Source organism: Polistes dominula, unplaced genomic scaffold (genome assembly GCF_049000335.1).
Source record: "Polistes dominula isolate Pdom_NZ unplaced genomic scaffold, Pdom_raw_medaka contig_216, whole genome shotgun sequence".
Taxonomy (NCBI): Eukaryota; Metazoa; Arthropoda; class Insecta; order Hymenoptera; family Vespidae; genus Polistes; species Polistes dominula.
In genome coordinates this window covers 375,774-393,935 of record NW_028301072.1, presented here as the reverse complement: position 1 = coordinate 393,935, position 18,162 = coordinate 375,774, and the positions used below count along the sequence as shown (strand labels likewise).

The 18,162-nt window shown below is 28.4% G+C and overlaps 6 protein-coding genes across 12 annotated transcripts; 3 read left to right on the top strand and 3 right to left on the bottom strand.

Annotated features, from left to right (window-relative positions):
* Positions 1-116: 116 nt before the first annotated feature.
* LOC149031331 (uncharacterized) lies at positions 117-2,213 on the bottom strand. The gene is given in 4 exon segments (XM_089176300.1): positions 117-895; positions 897-933; positions 1,816-1,992; positions 2,035-2,213. Coding segments are annotated over 4 exon segments (1,035 nt in total). The 3' UTR covers positions 117-253.
* Positions 2,214-2,709: 496 nt separating this feature from the next.
* LOC107073343 (uncharacterized) lies at positions 2,710-9,436 on the bottom strand. The gene is made up of 5 exons (XM_015333944.2): positions 9,173-9,436; positions 8,938-9,035; positions 3,441-3,575; positions 3,230-3,360; positions 2,710-3,116 (listed from the first exon to the last, which is right to left on the bottom strand). Exons 1-5 carry the CDS (start codon positions 9,180-9,182, stop codon positions 2,900-2,902), a joined length of 591 nt encoding a protein of 196 aa, XP_015189430.1. The 5' UTR covers positions 9,183-9,436; the 3' UTR covers positions 2,710-2,899.
* A 1,052-nt stretch (positions 9,437-10,488) lies between these two features.
* Positions 10,489-12,942, bottom strand: LOC107073342 (putative nuclease HARBI1). Of its 5 annotated transcripts, none has more exons than XM_089176332.1 (5): positions 12,460-12,942; positions 11,981-12,339; positions 11,577-11,846; positions 11,265-11,469; positions 10,489-11,124 (listed from the first exon to the last, which is right to left on the bottom strand). In XM_089176332.1, the coding sequence occupies exons 3-5, from the start codon at positions 11,746-11,748 to the stop codon at positions 10,830-10,832; spliced, it is 672 nt and encodes a 223-aa protein (XP_089032458.1). In that variant the 5' UTR covers positions 11,749-11,846; positions 11,981-12,339; positions 12,460-12,942; the 3' UTR covers positions 10,489-10,829. The 5 variants fall into 5 exon arrangements, with proteins under 5 accessions (XP_089032458.1, XP_089032461.1, XP_089032459.1 ...); XM_089176335.1 differs by having other exon boundaries at positions 11,265-11,442; XM_089176333.1 differs by having other exon boundaries at positions 11,981-12,226.
* Positions 12,943-12,982: 40 nt separating this feature from the next.
* LOC107073341 (uncharacterized) lies at positions 12,983-15,740 on the top strand. 3 transcript variants are annotated; one of them, XM_089176322.1, is made up of 6 exons: positions 12,986-13,408; positions 13,486-13,593; positions 13,752-14,270; positions 14,333-14,463; positions 14,577-14,781; positions 14,962-15,740. In XM_089176322.1, exons 2-6 carry the CDS (start codon positions 13,504-13,506, stop codon positions 15,145-15,147), a joined length of 1,131 nt encoding a protein of 376 aa, XP_089032448.1. In that variant the 5' UTR covers positions 12,986-13,408; positions 13,486-13,503; the 3' UTR covers positions 15,148-15,740. The 3 variants fall into 3 exon arrangements, with proteins under 3 accessions (XP_089032449.1, XP_089032448.1, XP_089032446.1); XM_089176323.1 differs by having other exon boundaries at positions 12,983-13,593; positions 13,752-13,967; XM_089176320.1 differs by having other exon boundaries at positions 12,986-13,593.
* LOC149031330 (uncharacterized) lies at positions 15,689-16,925 on the top strand. The gene is made up of 4 exons (XM_089176327.1): positions 15,689-16,063; positions 16,141-16,293; positions 16,386-16,568; positions 16,663-16,925. The coding sequence occupies exons 1-4, from the start codon at positions 15,746-15,748 to the stop codon at positions 16,813-16,815; spliced, it is 807 nt and encodes a 268-aa protein (XP_089032453.1). The 5' UTR covers positions 15,689-15,745; the 3' UTR covers positions 16,816-16,925.
* Positions 16,716-18,134, top strand: LOC149031329 (uncharacterized). The gene is made up of 2 exons (XM_089176331.1): positions 16,716-16,925; positions 17,043-18,134. Exons 1-2 carry the CDS (start codon positions 16,854-16,856, stop codon positions 17,724-17,726), a joined length of 756 nt encoding a protein of 251 aa, XP_089032457.1. The 5' UTR covers positions 16,716-16,853; the 3' UTR covers positions 17,727-18,134.
* The last annotated feature ends 28 nt before the right edge of the window (positions 18,135-18,162 follow it).

Sequence of the window (18,162 nt, the reverse complement as noted above, 5' to 3'; positions counted from 1 at the left end):
CAAATTTAAATAATCCTATTACTTTCTCCTTGAAAACCACAGTTTCGATACAACATTTCCACCTTTTTCTTAAATAAGAGAGTCATATTAAAGATTTTTTATATTAAATAATACTATTTTTTATATATTTTACAACTTGATCATTTATTTTAAGTTTCTGTACGTACAATATTAGCTTATATATTACATTTTAACAAAAGAGTACAAACGTTTTAATAAACCATACATACTTATTTTAACGCTAGGATTTTTTCTATTCGTTTAACCATTTGTGAAATAGAGTAATACTCGGCAAAGTCATGTTATATTCATCTCGTAAAAATTTATAACATTTTGAACTACGTAGGTAGATGGAAAGTGCAAAATTTTTCTCGTCGTTAGACCAACTTTTTGTTTTCAAATGACTAATTTGCATTTCTATTATAAATAATGATTTTTCATTTTTAATGACGGTATTTGCTAGTAAAATTAGACGTAAATAATTCCATTTTTGTGAGGATTTACGCCAATAAGTGATTTTCTGTCGCAAAGCAATATTTCTTTTTCGGAGCCTTTTAATAACTAAACGTGATCTATTAAGAGCTTTCATTATAACTGTTTCTCTAATAATGTCAATGTTACTTTTTTTATATCCGTCCGATGAATTTTGACATTCATTATTATCACAATGAATATCAACATTCAATCGCGAACTAATAGTATTATTTACATTATTAGTGTTATTATTATGACTATTAGTATTGTTATTTGGCTGACTGTTAATTACTGACGTATTGAAATCCTTGGGTACAGCATTTTTACTTAAAATTGGTCTACATCCTGGCATGTAATCTTGTGGATTGAAGTGGCTAAAACAGATCAAACGATGATTCCACTGTACGTCATCTTCATCAACCAATTTGATGACCGGAACATTGAATCCACATTAACAATCTAATATTAAAATAAAATAATATTTATTCTTAGTAAAAGTTAGATGTTAACTTATTGTAATTTTGTTAAATCTTCACTTATGAATAAAATTCATTTGTTTTTGTATCAGAATATAGGAGAGGTGAGGCATGATTGAGCTTTTTCGAGAATAATTGAATTGATCAAAACATCTTTTTGTAGGAAATTGAATTCTCTATAAAATAGGTTTTTTATTTATATATGTTTATGTATAAAATATATATGTATCAAAATTACAAATTAATAAATATCTGTGTAATGTCCGATTGTATATAAATATCGTGTCCATGTGTTCGGACACTCGTGTTTCGACACGAGTCGCTTTCATAGTGTGCCACTCCGGCGTGCCCGCTAACTTCGATTACACTCGGCTTTCCTCGACATCCCAAACACACGGCCATGGATAACTTTCATTGTGTGCAATCCCAGTGGCACAGGGAGAGAGTAAGATTTACCCACGATCTGACAGCACAGCTGACGGTGCGCTCATATATATGAAACAAATGCATGCAAGTAGCGCTGTCGCGCTGCTTGGGTCTTTTCGTACTCATTTAGAGAAAGCGCGGTTGCGCTGTTTGGGATTCTTCGACAGTGTTTTTTCAAAACCCCCTGGGACTTAAACGGTTAAAGAAAAGTTGCATGAAAAATTCAGGACTGTAATATGACGTTAGTTTTCTTATACTAGGTTGAGTCTCTATTCAATTATCTCTATCCAATCCCTATTCCATATCTACCACCACCACCATTTCGACCGTTACCATTTCTGCCATACTTAAAACATATGGTCGTAGTCCAGCTTTGTCAAAAGATTCTATGTGTGACGGTACATTTTCTCCACTTACGCATACCTCAATGTCATCATACTTTTCAAAGTTAATCCCTTGTTGAACACCATTTCCAAATAAAGATTTTTCACCTGTATCTATATCAGGCGGTATGTAGAATTCTACCCTTGGCCTTTCTTGGCCATCCCCATCTTCATTATTAGAAACACTTCTATTTCTACCTCTACTACCACCACCACTACCACCACCATTTCCTCTATTACGATTACTATCTCTGTCATCTCCTCTATCATTCTACATATTTCTGTTATTTCTACCATCTCCTCTTTTTTCTTTGTTATATCTATTATCATTGGTGTCGTTTTCATCATTATCGTAAGAATCCTCTTCGTTACTATTTCCATAACAGCTGTCTTCTTTATTATTATCATTTCTGTATCCTTCGTTAGATCCTTTTCCATATCTACCACAATCCATATTCTACATTTATTAATATTTCTTTTTATCTAAAAATATGTTTTTTATATGATACTGATATATTTAAAATAGTTAAAAAGGAATAATAAATTTTAAAATATAAAAGGAATGATATGTTTGATTCTTTAATTTTTTTTTTAACCCTTACGCACCGGCTGGAACATATGCTGTCCCAGTCGGGAAAATTTTTCAATCAATTCAAAACTCAATTGTGAAATCACTGTTGTTGATGGTGCATTGTTATGAGGACGTTTATGCGTCTCCAAGTCCTTCAATCATAAAAGTTATTTTATCAAATAATCGCTTAGAGGAGAAATGAACTGATCTTTGTAATGGGACGCAATCAGACTGATTTTTCGCCGTATTGAAAGAGTTAAAGTAACGATATATATTCAAGATGATATCATACAATATTCTGCTAAATATACATGTGTGTGCGTATATGTTTATATATAATAAGTGGGAAAGTATTAAGCTTAGAAAAAAAAACAATTAATTGTAAATATTATTATAGTAATTTTATTTAAACAATTTAGGATATACTCATCAAATATTTAGAGTACATATTTACTTATAGTCATTTAGTTCAATTTCTATAATATGAAAGTAGGTTTGAATTGTATAGGAAATTAGCATGATATAACACGTAGATAGTAGTGTAATTTAATTTGAATGACTTTAGTAATCTAGGTTCTTTTACCCAATGCCTTTTGTGTCAATTCAGTTTTCTTTTGTTGTGCTAATTCTTTTTGTTTCTTCTCATCTTCTCTTCGTTTTGCAGCTTCTTCTCGTTGTTGTTTAATTATTGCTAATCGTGCCAGATCTGCTCTAGCTTCATCGGTTTTTCCAGCAGCATGCAATTTCTGATAGTTTGCATAGGCCCTTTGCTTTTCTAAGTGCTCTCTGAAATTAACAAATATTTATGAAATTTTTTTTTAATTATTACATTAATCTTTTTACTCTTAATCAGAATAACAAAATAATATATAAATAAGAAAAATATTCAAGTTATTTACTTTTCTTTCCGCGACAATTCAGGCTTTGCAGAATCTAATGATTGATTCAACTGAGATAACTTTTTTGCTTTTTTTTGTACTCTATTTGGATTCTCTACCTGAATTAAATTCTCAACTCCCTTCGCTTTACCCTTAAAAAAACAAACAAACAAAAATACTAATTAATAATGATATTAAATAAAATAAAACAATAAAAATAAACTTTAATTACCTCTGTTTCTGACTCGGACTCCGATTCAGTTTCAGTATCAGTTTCAGATGCGCTGACATTTTTCAATTTATTCCTACTCCCACGTGCTTTGGGTTCTTCTTCTTCTTCGCTAGATGACTCATTACCTTTATTTTTCTGAAAAATAATAAATGAAATAATTACCAATTTACTGTCAAAATATTAGGTATTTTCATTTAAATTAATAATATTATTTTACATCAATTAATATAGGATTTTCTGTGTACATTTACATATGTATAAATATACGTATATATATATCTCTTTGTACACATTGGATTATTCTTTAAGTTATATAAAAGATGGTTGCAGTGTGCGTCGTTTATACACCATTAATGTAAATAACATGTAATTTCTAGATGTCTAAATATCAAAATATTAAGTATTATATATTTAAAATTAGGTGTGTGTGTGTGTGTGTGTGTTAAAAATATATAAATAAAATTATTATTAGGTCGAGTCATAAGTAACTTCCGATGCGTCTATGTAGAATCTATTTTTCGTATTTACCTACTATAAGTCACCAAAACAAACGAATTTTTGATATCACTGTATAGATGAGGATTCAGTTAATCTTCTGTCAACTTTTTTATGTAATCAATGTTACATTTAACCATTTTTCTTAACTTTTGAAATGGATAGTAAAAAGTGCATATTCGACATGTAATGCTTTAGAAATTGAAACAAGGCAATAGCACTAAAGTGGCAGCTGAAAAAATATACAGCATATACGGTGCAAGATTGATAACTGATAGAGCAGTCAGAAATTGATTTGTAGAATTCCGTTCTGGAGATACGACCTTAAGGCCGGCGATACATGTAAAATAAAAAAAAAATCGAATTTTTTTTTTTCATAAATAGTTAGATTATCATCTTAAGAATATGCCTGTAAATTTTTAGAATGAAATTCACATCATTTATCGATTAAAAATTCATTTAAGTGATCCGCCTCAACTCGGCGCTAGACGGAAACGCTAAACTTTAAACGCGTTTTTCTCGAAACGACTTTTTTCAAACTGGCATGCAAGATAACTCAAAAAAGTTTTAACCGATTCTTATGAAATTTAGCACACATTTTCTTTATAGTATTAGCTTCTAGTTGAATTTTAAGAATGCCACAAAAATTTTCAAAAATTACCATTTTTGACCCAAAAACCGTTAAAAAAAAGGATCAAAAATCAGACTTTTTGTCTGAGTCGTGCCAATTTACGATTTTCTGATTTTTAGTTTTTATTTAGTACAACTAGAAGATACATGTTTTATGAACACCGACCCTTTTTTTAAATTTTAGATTGCTGTAACTAAAGCTAAAAATCACGTTGATTTATGTCCTTCGCCGCGAGGGCCTCAAGAGATTAGTTACTACGGCGGTAATTTTGAAAAAAAAAATCAGATTCTTATATTTTAATATGTAATAAATAAACATGCTGAGTTTCAAAACGATTCATTTATGCCTTCCATTTTAAATAAGCCTCTGAAAAACGGTCAAAATTTATGCGTTTACATGTATCGCCGGCCTTAAAAAGTTTACTAAATAGGAAAGAAAAAACTAATTGTAAAACAGGAAAAAAAACAACTTGGAAATGATGTGGCAAAGGACGCGAACGATAATGCATTCCTGTTATAGGAAGTATAAATTTTAATGGGTGACTTTCGATTTTAACTCGCTTTACAGGCTGAAAGAAATGTAAGGGTGAGCTGAATCGTTGGAAGGATCTGGCGAAAGACAAAAAGTAAAGACGAGAAAAAAAATAATAAAAAAATTCAAAATTGAAAAAGATATAGGCTGATGAAGTAGGGGGTCCCAAAAAAACGGCACGCGACGGTTGTTACGATTGCAGCTCTTCTAGTAATCCGAAATAAAAAATTAAAACGGATTATTAATTTAGAATAATGCCGCTATCGTTCGAACTAAAAGCATTGAAAAAAGTTCTTTTTTCGCTAAATTACAGCTGTTTGAAAAAAAGATACATTATTTTTACCACTTTTTGTACTTTTCCGAATTTTTTAAAAATAGTAAAAATAAAAATTTTGTAAGATTTTAATTTGCACGATAGAGTAATGCATAGAGAAGATTCTAACCAAATTTCAAGATAATCGGTTTAGTAAAATTTGAGATATCTTGACATTTATGAAAAAAAACAGTTTCGAGAAAAACGCTTTCAAAGTTTCGCGTAATAAAGGTAGGATATAGGATGCCGCGTGACTAAAACAGTTATATCTCCGAAAATAAATTGAATTTTGAAAAATCCTCTTGAGGACATATTCTTAAAAGATTAAGCTTTGAAGATATGACCAAAAAAAAAATCGATTTTTTCAGATTTCTAGACCAGAATACCCCATTTAAAAGACGAACCGAATGCAAGACGTCTTTCTAACTTTGACGAACCTTTTAAAGGTAATTTTGGAGCAAAATTCAATAGATACGTCCAACAAATACAAAGATTGCAAAAAAACACAATGAAAAGTGTCGTGCACTTTTATTAGTGACAAAAACACCATTTTTTGTCTCATAAAAAAACGGAAATTATTTATGACTCGACCTAATATTATTAACGATTATCTATTAAATAATTTACGTTATTAATACTTCGAAATATCGATACAATTTTATTAATCCTTATCACTCTAACCGGCAGTAATACTGACAAGCTTTAGCTGCAGTGTCAGAATTTTGCAATGTTATGATTATTATGTTCAATTCATTGAAAGCTATTGTATAGTACAAATTGTACTTGTAGAAATATCTATATATATATATATAAATACCGTCATTTTCAAATAAAATATTTAATTTTATTTTATTATTTATAACAGTTGTTCGTGAAGAATATCAAAGATTTTGATAATAGCATTATTGAATTTAATACAAGAAAAAATGAAAAACAATACCACTGAATTATTCAGATGAAGACAGTAAAGAGGATAATTATTCAATGAACTGAGAAAATGTGTCGTCAGACAATGAAGAAATACTACAGAGAATTCCGTTTTTTATTGGCAACAGAAGTATTGGTAAGGTCACAAACTGGAATAAATATTTTTGACTCTTTTGAAATTTTCAAATTATTTTTTACCGATGATTATGGAACTGATTGAAAATGTTATTCAACAAACAAAATCATATGCAAATTTTAAAATAAATGGAAAAGAATTGTCTAAGTATTCTACCTGGAATAATTAAAAAAATGTTACTAATGATAAAATAAAAGCATTTCATGGTGTTATCCTAAATCTGGGCCTTATTCCTCTTAGAAATATAGAAAAATACCGGAGTCAAACTATACTTTATTAAAGAAATATTTATAGATATTCAGTATAAGTAACGGAAGGAAATTCAGAAAAAATTTTAAATCAACGCGTTTTTCAAATTAAGATCAACATTTTGTTGATGAAGAATTAATAGTACATTATTTTAATACAAGTCAGAAATCAAATCAAGATTATGTCAAATTTGTTGTCCAACTCATAGTTCCTTCGAGACTTTTTATCTGCTTGTTAAATAGAATATAATGTAAATCAAAAAGAATTTCAAATTAAAAATCAATATTGCAACAACTTTCTTTTGCAAATTGCAACAACCTAATCTCTATTGATTAAAAAGTGTAGAATTGAGCTGTACTGGTTATGACGAATAATTTTCTTGCATCTTACAATTACTCACAAAATTGAGCGTAAACAAATTATAAAAGTTTTATTTGTTTCATTAAACTTAAATGTCTAAAATTTTCTAATGATAGAATTATATTGCGATGAAAGTCAAATATGTTATTTAATAAGAATAATACTAACTGTGTAAAACACAAAGGAGGATAATTAACCCTTTGCACTCGAGAGGTGAGTCTCGCTCACCAAACTATTCAACGCTACAACTCCAGAAGTGACTCTCGTTCACCACTTTGTTTGGTGCGGAAATTCGATGCGATTTACAAGAGTACTGGTCACGGAATGATATCAGTTACATTCCTTTTTATTCAAACAAATTTATCAGAGACAGATTTAGCTAGATTTTTTGGATGCATCATCTAAAAACAATCCAAACAAAAGATACAGGTCAAAGACCACGTTTACAGATAGTAAGCTGCTTTCTTGACTATATAAATTCTAAACTTTTGAAGTATTTTACACTAGGAGAAGAAATTTGTGTGGATGAGCCCGCTATCAAATTCAAAGGTCGAATTTCCTTTATTACTTAAAATCCGAAAAAACCAACTAAATGGGGTATTAGAGTTTACACAAATGGCAGACTCAAATATTAGATATATCTGTAATATTTTTCCTTATTATGGAAGTCTTACCACGGAGAAATTTATAAAATCATTAAACAACAGAGAGAACAGCCGTTTAATCACTTGCGGTATGTGAAAATCTTTATTTCGTCAATTGACTAGAGATTTTCGTCAAACACGTGTTCGAGCTTCGACTTCAACCTCCAATTCCGAAAACATCCGCCTAAATGGAAAGCTGTATAACATTCTAACAGGAGTTAGGAAGAATTGCAAAATCTATTCTCAAAGATATAACCCCGGCAAAAGATTTTAAACAACATACTATTGTGATACTTGTCCCGAAAAGCCTGGCAATTGTTATTACATGAAATATCATACAAAGCAAAATTACAAATTTAATGTTTAAGATAATTATCTTCGTAAAGATGTAAAGATACTTTAAATATTAAAATATACAAATTTTATCTTTTCATTTTTGTGTGAAATGATTTTAAGTTTGTGGTGAGAAATTCACCAAAAATGCTGTGAAACGGTCTCGAGTGCAAAAGGTTAAGTCGCGAAATCATGTGACAACTAATGAAGTAATAAACTATTGAATTTGTTAAAACAATTGTAGAAAAAAATAATAAAATAATACAGTATTCAGAAAAGTAATTTAAAGCATTTAGCTGAAAATTTAAATATATAATATTAAAATACATTATTTCCATTGTGATAATGACCATTAACCTTTACAGAAATAAAAAAATAAAATTATAGAACTAATAGAAAATATCTGAATTTCCAATACTAAAAACCGAAAAGTCGAATTTATGATAAAATTTTTAAAAGTTGTTACACATGGATATGCAACAAAATATTAAAGTTAGAATTGTTATTGTATGCAAATATGTTACATATGCGTTCAATTTTGTAATAAATAAAATGAAATACATTTGATTTATTTTGATTAATAAAATCAGATAAATGTATCATTTATTTTCTTATAATTGAGTAAATAAAACTATTATAGTACGTATATATTCAATTTAATGAATAACTGTATATCCGATTGAATTAAAAATACTTCTAACTTTCGTCAATATTTAAGAATATAAAAAAGAAGCTAACGAAGCACAATGCATTCGCATAAAAATTCTGTAGCAACTATCTGTCCCAGTCACATTTGACCATTGATGGACAATTTGACATTACGTACTTAATAATAATATCTAAATCGCTGAGCTGGTGGTTAACCTAAAAATACTGACTCTCCATTGACGTTTTTCTTCTTCCTGACGACGTTGTTCTTCCAATTCCTCGGGATTCGTAAAGTGGCGATTACGACCTTTGTGATTGACAAATTTCCCTGAAATCAAAATAAACAACAAAAATAAAAATATCTTTAGAGGTTGAGATGTTGAAAAGTACGTGTATTTTACTCTTGAAAAAAAATGTGGTGAGAAAGAATCGAACAAAGAGCAATTAGAAATAATATTCCCTTACCTCGTGGCATTATTTATATTTATAAAACTAATGGCAGCTTAAATATAGTATAGATATCAAAATTGGTTGAGTATTCAAATTTCTTAGATTATAATCTACAATTACGTCAAGTTTTGATCAGATTAACACATCGATGATTATAAATTCAAACGTAGACTAACATAACTAATATGAATAACTACGTAAATTAAAAAACACGCCGGTACTGTAATATCGACTATGCTTAGAATGGATAAACGCAGTAAAATACTTGTACATATGTATTCACTGCAAGCCAATACAAGAAGAATTAATGCGTTACACGATTTTCGAAAAGTATTATGTATTATTCGTATGCAACGACTTTGCTTCGCATGGAGGGGTCTCCTGCGAGTCTCATTGGCTAGAATGGTTAGCTGTATCGTTACTCTTGCTTGACGTAACGTATTTTTTTTATTGGTGCAAAGGCTCACACCAATTTAATATTATGGAGGGCAGAGGTAAGGAGTATCATCTCATATGGGAGAAAATTTGAAACCGCGGTATTCATAGTCCGGTCTCAAGATAATCTTTAAGGTTATCTTAGCCAAGCTCGTCTTATAGCTTTTAAGACTACATGTATTCATAGAAATACATTAAGATGATCTTAGGTAAGACTTTTGTATCATGCGTGACTTAAGCTTAGCTTTGATAAGATGACGCTTAAGATAATCTTAATTTATATTCGTCGATTTTCGTAATAATTCTCATGTATCCGATAATTTGATTCGCTTAAAATGTTCATACATATATATATATTTATTACTTATTCAAGGTATTTTGTAATACTAAAGATGAATTTAATTTTTTGTATAAACACAAAAAAGTGCAATTATTAGTTATTAATAAGTTTATAATTACAGTTTTTAAGATATATTTAGTTTATATGCAAATGGCAATAAAAGTTATTATTGAATAAGAAAATAAGAAAATTACTACCAATATTTTATTAAAGCAATGAATACATTATAATACCAAAATCGCATATAATAAAATACAAAAATATTTTTCCAATGTTTTACAATTTTTTTTCATAATTGTATTCCAAATATTATACATTATTTTACAAATTTATCATTTAAATATACAATTGCAGATCAATTTTCATATTTCATATTTTTCATATTTATTACTTATTCAAGGTATTTTGTAATACCAAAGATGAATTTAATTTTTTGTATAAACACAGAAAAGTGCAATTATTAGTTATTAATAAGTTTATAATTACAGTTTTTAAGATATATTTAGTTTATATGCAAATGGCAATAAATGTTATTATTGAATAAGAAAATAAGAAAATTACTACCAATATTTTATTAAAGCAATGAATACATTATAATACCAGAATCGCATATAATAAAATACAAAAATATTTTTCTAATGTTTTACAATTTTTTTTTCATAATTGTATTCCAAATATTATACATTATTTTACAAATTTATCATTTAAATATACAATTGCAGATCATTAAAAGTTACGTTCAATAAAAAAAAATTATATTTCAATTCAAAATTATATGTACGAATTCTTTATAGAATAATTTTTCATTACTATTAACAATTACAAATGATTTCATTATGTCTGCTTTTGAAAAAGTAGAAAAAATTATGTAATAAAATAAAAATAGATTTATAATTTTTATGCATTAAACATACGCTCAATTAATGCTTCACGAAATGCAAAACCGTCAGCAGATTGCCAATTTGGTTCAAGTACATGTACGTCTTCATCTTGTTCTTCATCTGAATCATCGTCTGGTAAATTACCATTAAATCTTAACGACATATTATGTAATACAGCATAGGCTACAACAATTGTGGTTGAACAAAGAAGTTTGGTTGTTAATCCTCTTGATAAACAAGGAAATCGTCGTTTCCTTACACCATAAGTTCTTTTCACTATGTTTCGTGTCCTACTCTGAATGTTATTATACCTGTATCAAGCAACAAAAAATTAATGAATTATTAATAGTCTTACGCTGTGGAATGAAAATTTAATAAAAAAATGAATCTATTAAGAAAATGTATGAATTTTGAATCTATTTAAAAATAAATAACAGCTATAATTACTGACGTGATTTCTTCGTTCGTTACTGGGTTATTGATTGGTGTCATTAAGGACGGTAGACATGGATATCCAGCATCATCAATTAATATTCCATTTAGTTGATGTTCTAAATATCTCGTGTAAATTCGAGAATTTTGAAAAATTCTACTATCATGAGCACTGCCAGGCCATTCTGGCACAATATCTAAAAATTCCATTCGTGGACCAATAACTGTCTATAAGATATTTTTTAATTAAAAATTTTTGAATTCATCTATCTTAAGGATTTAATGGTGAAAAAAAATTTCATATGAATCTGTACATTGAGAGAAAAATAACCTTTCCGATTTCTGTATATTTCATCGACATTTTGAAATCTTGTATGAACTAATCGTATATGAGTACAATCAATTGCTCCATCAACACCAGCTATTCCAATAGCTCCCTTACCAAATCCTAGGTTTTTAAAAAGCCTCTGATTTTCTAATATATCTTCTTGAGTTTGTGGCATTTTTATGTAATCATTAAACAAGCTTGCAAGTAAAACACGCGAAAAATTATTCTAGATATTGTTGGTTGGGAAATTGTCATAGTATCACCAAGGATGAGCTGGAAAAACAATTTTTTTATTTTCATTGAAAAATATATTTACTGAAAATTGAAAAATATATATAAATTTTTGAGAATTAATAAAAATCCGTCATTAACAATAAAAATGTATAATAATCATAACTGATAATTACCTGAAAGCTAGCAGTTGCATAAAATCGCAAACATATTAGCAATTGAAATACAGGTGGAATAGGTAATCCACGATTATTTATTTTAGATAAATTCGGTTCTATTAGTGGTAATATTCCAAACATAATATATACTGTTTTTGTCAAATCTGTATCGCTTTTTAAATTCAACATCTGAATAAAAATCAAAAGGATCTTGTATATCTCGAATATAGCGTTTTAGAGCACGTATAATTATGTCTTCATTATCTGAATCAATATCAATATTATCATCAACATTGATATTATGTAATTCCAAAAAATCCATTCTTTACTTGTTTTCACAATTTTTTCAAATTAATTAATTTTTAATTGAAATTGATCTGAATAAATTTAAATTATGATTAATTGATTAACTTTAAACTATCACTTAAACCTTATTTTTGAAATATTATTTATTAATTTTTGATTATTATTTATTATTATCAATTAATTATCCTAACCTCAATGTTAACTGAGATGGTCTTATGTCTACTAAAATGTTGACTTGAAAATAACCCTCGTTTTGAGTAAAAAGTAAGGTTATTAAGATGATCTTATTTGACTATGAATACATCAACTGTTTGTAATTCTTAAGATCGTCTTAAGCGATGATTATGAATATCTATCCAATTGCACATCTTAGCTAAGATCAAACTTTTAAACATATCTTAAGATTGCGTCTATGAATGTAAACGCTAGCTTAAGACCATGCTTAAGGCGGACTTCAGTATAAGAGCGGACTATCCCCGTTTTCCAATTACAGAGCATAATACGACTCAGTGTCGCACAATGCCGCATTGTGCTAATGCTTAATTGGAACATGAATTAGTTTTCAAGTGCACCAGCAGAGTGCGCTAAGTTCAGTGTTGAAACAAAAAATATTCATAGACTTAGCAACCTCATTAATGTATAAATAAAGTGGTAAACAATAATAATTGGTCGAAAACTATTTACGGTTATTTTAAGTAATTTGGATTTTGATTATTTCATTAACATTTTTTTAATAAATTTATTTATAGTTTATTTTATTTTTTTTTCATAAATTTATTTATAGTTTATTTTATTTTTTTTTTCATAAATTTATTTATAGTTTATTTTATTTTTTTTTTCATAAATTTATTTATAGTTTTGTATTTTAAAATGAAATTGTATTCACATTTTATGTGTAGAATATAAAAAAAAAAATAGTCAATGTTTATACCTTCATCCATACTTATATTTATTTTTTAACAGTCTGAATTAACTTTTTATTATTTACAAAAAACTACGACGAGAAGAAAGCTTTAAGAATTTTTTCAATAATAAACAATATTACTAACGATAATATACATACAATTTCGATCAATACCCATTTTTTGTGGTAGTCATTTCTTGACCCAGATCATAGTTCTCTTTTTTGCCACTAGCAGCGCAAGTATTCAGAGCGTACCGATACTATTATTATTATTACATTTAAATTAAATATAAAATATTAATTTATTTTTTAGAATAATTTTTATTAAAAAATGGGAAAGTGTTGTGCCGTTTATGGTTGCCTTACTGGCCAAAAGGTAGGGGAGAATTTAGGAAAAGTGGCTTTATTCAAAGCACCAAAAGTGAGTAATCTCAAGATAATATTAAAAATTTTATAACAAATTTATTAACAAATAATTGATTATTACATTTGTGTAGTTTTTAAATAATATTTGAAAAATGTTATATTTTTATTTTTTGTGTGTAATATAGAAGTAATTAGTTTTATTTTTTTCTAAAGAATGTTGAAATGCTCAGTAAATGGAGCTCTGCTCTGGGTAAAGAATTAAAAATTACCAGTTTCATTTGCGAATTGCATTTTAATTCAGAAGATGTGATTAAAACTAATAAAGAGGTTCTAAAAGATGGCAGTATATATGTATATGAATACGAGAGAGTTCATTTAAAGAAGAATACTATACCAAAATCTAATGCTCCTAACAATGCTAATAACAATGTAAATAATTACAGCTTATTATCAGATGATGTAAACGAAGTAATTGAGCCTGATAATAAAAATTCTACAAACGCAAATCTTCCTGATAGTACAAATAATGTGATTAATAGTGATAATTTGCTAATCATAAATGAGCCCGAAGAGTTTTCTTTATATTCCATAGAAAAAATTTTAGAAGCTCAACCATTACGTAAAAATTGGAGTTGGACAGTCATTAAAGATTCATATATTTCATTATCATATATAAATTTGAAATTGGAATTAGTTTGTCACGTAAAAATTGATAAAGATCTGAAAGTTACGGTAAAAAGCTTAACTGGAAATAATTATTTGGATGGTATCAGAAAATTGTTTTTACGTTACAGATCGTAAATGCCAAAACGAATCTCCTTATTGATATGGTTGTAAATATTTCATCAATTGATTGTGTTTGGCAATTATTAAGCTCTTTAGAAAACAGCTTTTTCTGCAGTGGAACTGGATACAATGACAAGAAGTTACTATGAATCTAGATACATTAATTTATAATAATAAATGCTATCACTAGTAATTAAAATCTCAAGTACTATATTATAAATGTTATTGAAACTCTGTTTTTTATTTGCATAGATGTTCGCTGAGTTGTACTGGTGTATTATTAGCAGATGAAACGTATAAAAAAGAAGTGGAGGAGCACAGGTGCATTAATTGCCGAAAATTGAGGCGTTTGATACAAAGGCGTAAGAATAATACATCTGATTATGAAGCCCGATGGATTAATATCAAACATCGCTTAATTTTAGAGCGCAGAAAGCTCAATCGAGTTGTTCATCAGGTAAAGTTTTAAAGAGTTGAAGTAACCGGAAAATGAATTTTTCTGTACTTTGTAGTTTCCGAGTCACTCTGTATAATAACATCTGATGAAATATTTTTATTTTCAACGTTTGACATAGGCATGATCATTTCTAAATGTTCGTATTTATTTTTTGAAAAATTTTGAAAATTTCTTGTTTAGAATACAAGTTTAAGGCAAGAATTATTAAATTTAAAAAATCAATGTGCTGAAATTGAAGAAGAAGTATTATCTGAGAAAATTGCCGATTTACCTGTTTTGCAACAACAAACAGTTCGAAATTGTTTATTTGCTGCAAAAGCTAAGAGTGCTAACAACGCAACGGTATTCTGTAGAATGGGTGTATGAATGTCTTTTAATAAACATTAAAAGTAGTTCACTGTATGAACACATTAGAAAAAAAAATTCTACCTTTACCATGTAAAGACACTTTAATGAGATACATACAAAAACTCGATAGCGCTCTTGGGTTTCCTAAGGGGACTTTTGATACACTCAAACTCAAAAATTCCTATATGGAAGTTTATAAAAAAAGGGGTGCTTCAATATACACTTCTTGCTGCTGGCTAGTTAACTAACAATTTCAAGTACGCTTAGACTAACACAAATTTATAACAAATAACCAAAACATTATTGATTTAATGAATAATTTAATATTTAGCAGCTTAGAACTTGATATTTTACAGCTTTATTATATGATTAACATTCTCTTAGAAGTCGCTTTAACTTTATTAGAATTGGACACGCTTTTTATCTATTTCATTTTATTCTATGTTAATTGAACATTAAAATTAATTCTCAAGGTATATTATCAGTTGACGAGATAGCACTTAGCGAAGGAATTGCATTGAACCGTAAAACATTACTATTGGAAGGTTTTGTAGATCTTGGTGAATATACACCTGACCATTTAAGACACAGTCGAGCTGACCACGCGTTGGTTTTTATGTTCCAACCCTTTCAGGGCAAGTGGGTGCAAGTTGTTGGTTTATTTTTGAGCAAAGATTCAGTGACAAGTGAAATTCTACAGAAACTACTTATAGAATGTATTATTCTGTTCGAGAAAGCTGGTTTCTATCTTGACGGTATTGTATCAGATGCAGCACAATGGAATCGCGGTGTGTGGAAATTGCTCGGTATACAGGATGGCAACTATAGTTGTGAGCACCCATATAATTTTTCTAGACGTCATTGGTTTTTTTCGGATTTCCCTCACTTATTAAAAAATTTTCGAACAAAAATTATGGAACAATCAGCATTTTGGGTAATAAATTAAAATTGCTGATTTTAATATATTATAATGTCAATTAACTAGAGTTACTTTTATACTATTACTTACAGACTCCGGATGGAATTGTTAAAAGAAAACATTGGAATGCTCTTTTAAAACACGAAAATTATTTAAAAGCTAATCTCAAAATGGCTTATAAATTGACTCCTCATCACATTAAACCCGAAGGCTACCAAAAGATGAATGTTCCGTTAGCTATAGAGGTATATGTGTGAATGACTAATACATGATTTTGAAATTAAGTACTTTCTACACTAACTTAGATAACACAATTTTTTAAATAAATTACTTATAGCTATTTTCTGAGTCCGTGTTAAATGCTATGAAAGTATTGAAAGATGAACCTGACTGTTCTGAACTAGCTGACTGCGATAGTACCATTACCTTTATTGAAAGAGTAAACAAATTAATCAAAGCTATGCTGTCTAGAACTCCGGCAGATTCTTTAAGACCTAATGATGATAATGTTTCGAAGAAGGTATGTTCTTATCAATTGTAAAATTATTATTTACACTATTTCATTCTTAGAATACTAACTTCATATATTTTTATTTCTTATTATTTTTTGATAGGCTATTATTGAGTTTAATACTTTTATAAAAGGAATTGGGAAACGACCGCTAAAGACAAAATTGCACAAATTAAACAAAGGAAAAATAAGGGTGACTCCGTCAATGCGGAAAAGTATAAAACCTTCTATTTGGCTATTGCAGCTAGTACCTTGACTGGATTAAAAATTTCTTTGGGATCTACTTTAGAATTGATGGATTTTTTACATAATCACTGCAATTATCAGTATTTGATGACATCAAGATTAACACAAGATATGCTAGAAGTGAGTTTTTAAGCTTTTTTCGTTAATGTAGGTAATTTAGCTGTTAAGAAACTATGTCTTCATCATTTTTATCGTATGGTTTTTTAATCAGTCAATAACGCAATCATATAATTTTAGAAATTTTTTGGGATTGCTAGAAGTGCATGTGGGTCCAATGATCATCCTGACCCTATTTTATTCTCACAAGTTTTCCGGTTGCTCTGTTCCTATTCTTTGGCAACACCTCCAAAAGGATCCAATGTGACTGCGAGAGAATTACTAGGATCATTAATGCTGATTAGAGATTCGTTTGAAGCGAGTAATGTTAATAAAGAAAATTGGAATAGAAAAATTGATTGCATTATTGAAAATGCATCTGTGAATATTAGTAATACAGAGGCAAATACAAATTCTAGTCATACTGGTTCTAATAATGATGATGATAATAATAATAATAATAATAATTATTATTATTTAAACAATAATATTAATAACGACTGTGATAATACTGATCATAGTAAAAGTGATCATGAGGATGATGATAATAATAATAATGGAGTGTCTTTGAACTCGATGGACCCCAGATATGAACATGACTATGACATTGCTCAAACTAGCAACTATGTCCTTTCGTATATTGCGGGATATGTAGCCCGTAAAGTGGGTCGGTTTACCAAATGCTTTGATTGCATGGAGTCTATGCAGTCAAGAGAAGTGAAGGCTTGTGACAAATTTATTGAATTTATGGATAAAGGAGCATTGATTTACCCAAGTGAACAGTTATTTAATTTAATTAAAAGCTTAGAAGAGAAGTTGTGTTAATGGTGGTTGGTACAAAAACAGTGAAGATTGACACAATATTTGAAATATTAGATGATGTTTCTAAAAGGAATATCTCGATTTTTGTTGGCTGTGATGAGCATATGAAAGAATTAACAAAAAAAATTATTAACAATTTTTCAATAATGCGGGGGCATTTTCTTGTCAAATGTTTTAATAAAAGTTCTACGGAGAGAAAAATTAAATCTAAAAAATCTCGAAAAAATTCGAAATTATTTTAACTCATATTTAACATCAATAAAAAAATTAATCACTCTAATTTAAAAAATAATTTAAAATTCTCGATTACGAAAGCAATATTCCGGATACTCTTAAAACTATAATAATTTGGTTTGTAAATATTAAATATGTTTTATTTGTACTATTAATAAATAATATGTTTGACAATAACTTATTTATTTTTTTTTTTCAAGTATAT

Bases quoted from the DNA above. Each gene is read 5' to 3' on its own strand.
- LOC149031329 (XM_089176331.1), top strand. From the start codon at position 16,854: ATGGATTTTTTACATAATCACTGCAATTATCAGTATTTGATGACATCA. The intron at 16,926-17,042 runs GTGAGTTTTTAA...ATATAATTTTAG, and splicing joins TAACACAAGATATGCTAGAA to AAATTTTTTGGGATTGCTAG.
- LOC149031330 (XM_089176327.1), top strand. From the start codon at position 15,746: ATGTTCCAACCCTTTCAGGGCAAGTGGGTGCAAGTTGTTGGTTTATTT. The intron at 16,064-16,140 runs GTAATAAATTAA...TATTACTTACAG, and splicing joins TGGAACAATCAGCATTTTGG to ACTCCGGATGGAATTGTTAA. The intron at 16,294-16,385 runs GTATATGTGTGA...AATTACTTATAG, and splicing joins ATGTTCCGTTAGCTATAGAG to CTATTTTCTGAGTCCGTGTT.
- LOC107073343 (XM_015333944.2), bottom strand. The intron at 3,576-8,937 runs GTCAGTATTTTT...ATTATTTTTCAG, and splicing joins AAGAAAAACGTCAATGGAGA to AAAAATAAAGGTAATGAGTC. The intron at 3,361-3,440 runs GTAATTAAAGTT...TGTTTTTTTAAG, and splicing joins AGTCCGAGTCAGAAACAGAG to GGTAAAGCGAAGGGAGTTGA.
- LOC107073342 (XM_089176332.1), bottom strand. From the start codon at position 11,748: ATGCCACAAACTCAAGAAGATATATTAGAAAATCAGAGGCTTTTTAAA. The intron at 11,470-11,576 runs GTTATTTTTCTC...TCTTATAGACAG, and splicing joins AATATACAGAAATCGGAAAG to TTATTGGTCCACGAATGGAA. The intron at 11,125-11,264 runs GTCAGTAATTAT...TGCTTGATACAG, and splicing joins GTAACGAACGAAGAAATCAC to GTATAATAACATTCAGAGTA.
- LOC107073341 (XM_089176322.1), top strand. From the start codon at position 13,504: ATGGGAAAGTGTTGTGCCGTTTATGGTTGCCTTACTGGCCAAAAGGTA. The intron at 13,594-13,751 runs GTGAGTAATCTC...TTTTTTCTAAAG, and splicing joins CTTTATTCAAAGCACCAAAA to AATGTTGAAATGCTCAGTAA. The intron at 14,782-14,961 runs GTAAAGTTTTAA...TTTCTTGTTTAG, and splicing joins TCAATCGAGTTGTTCATCAG to AATACAAGTTTAAGGCAAGA.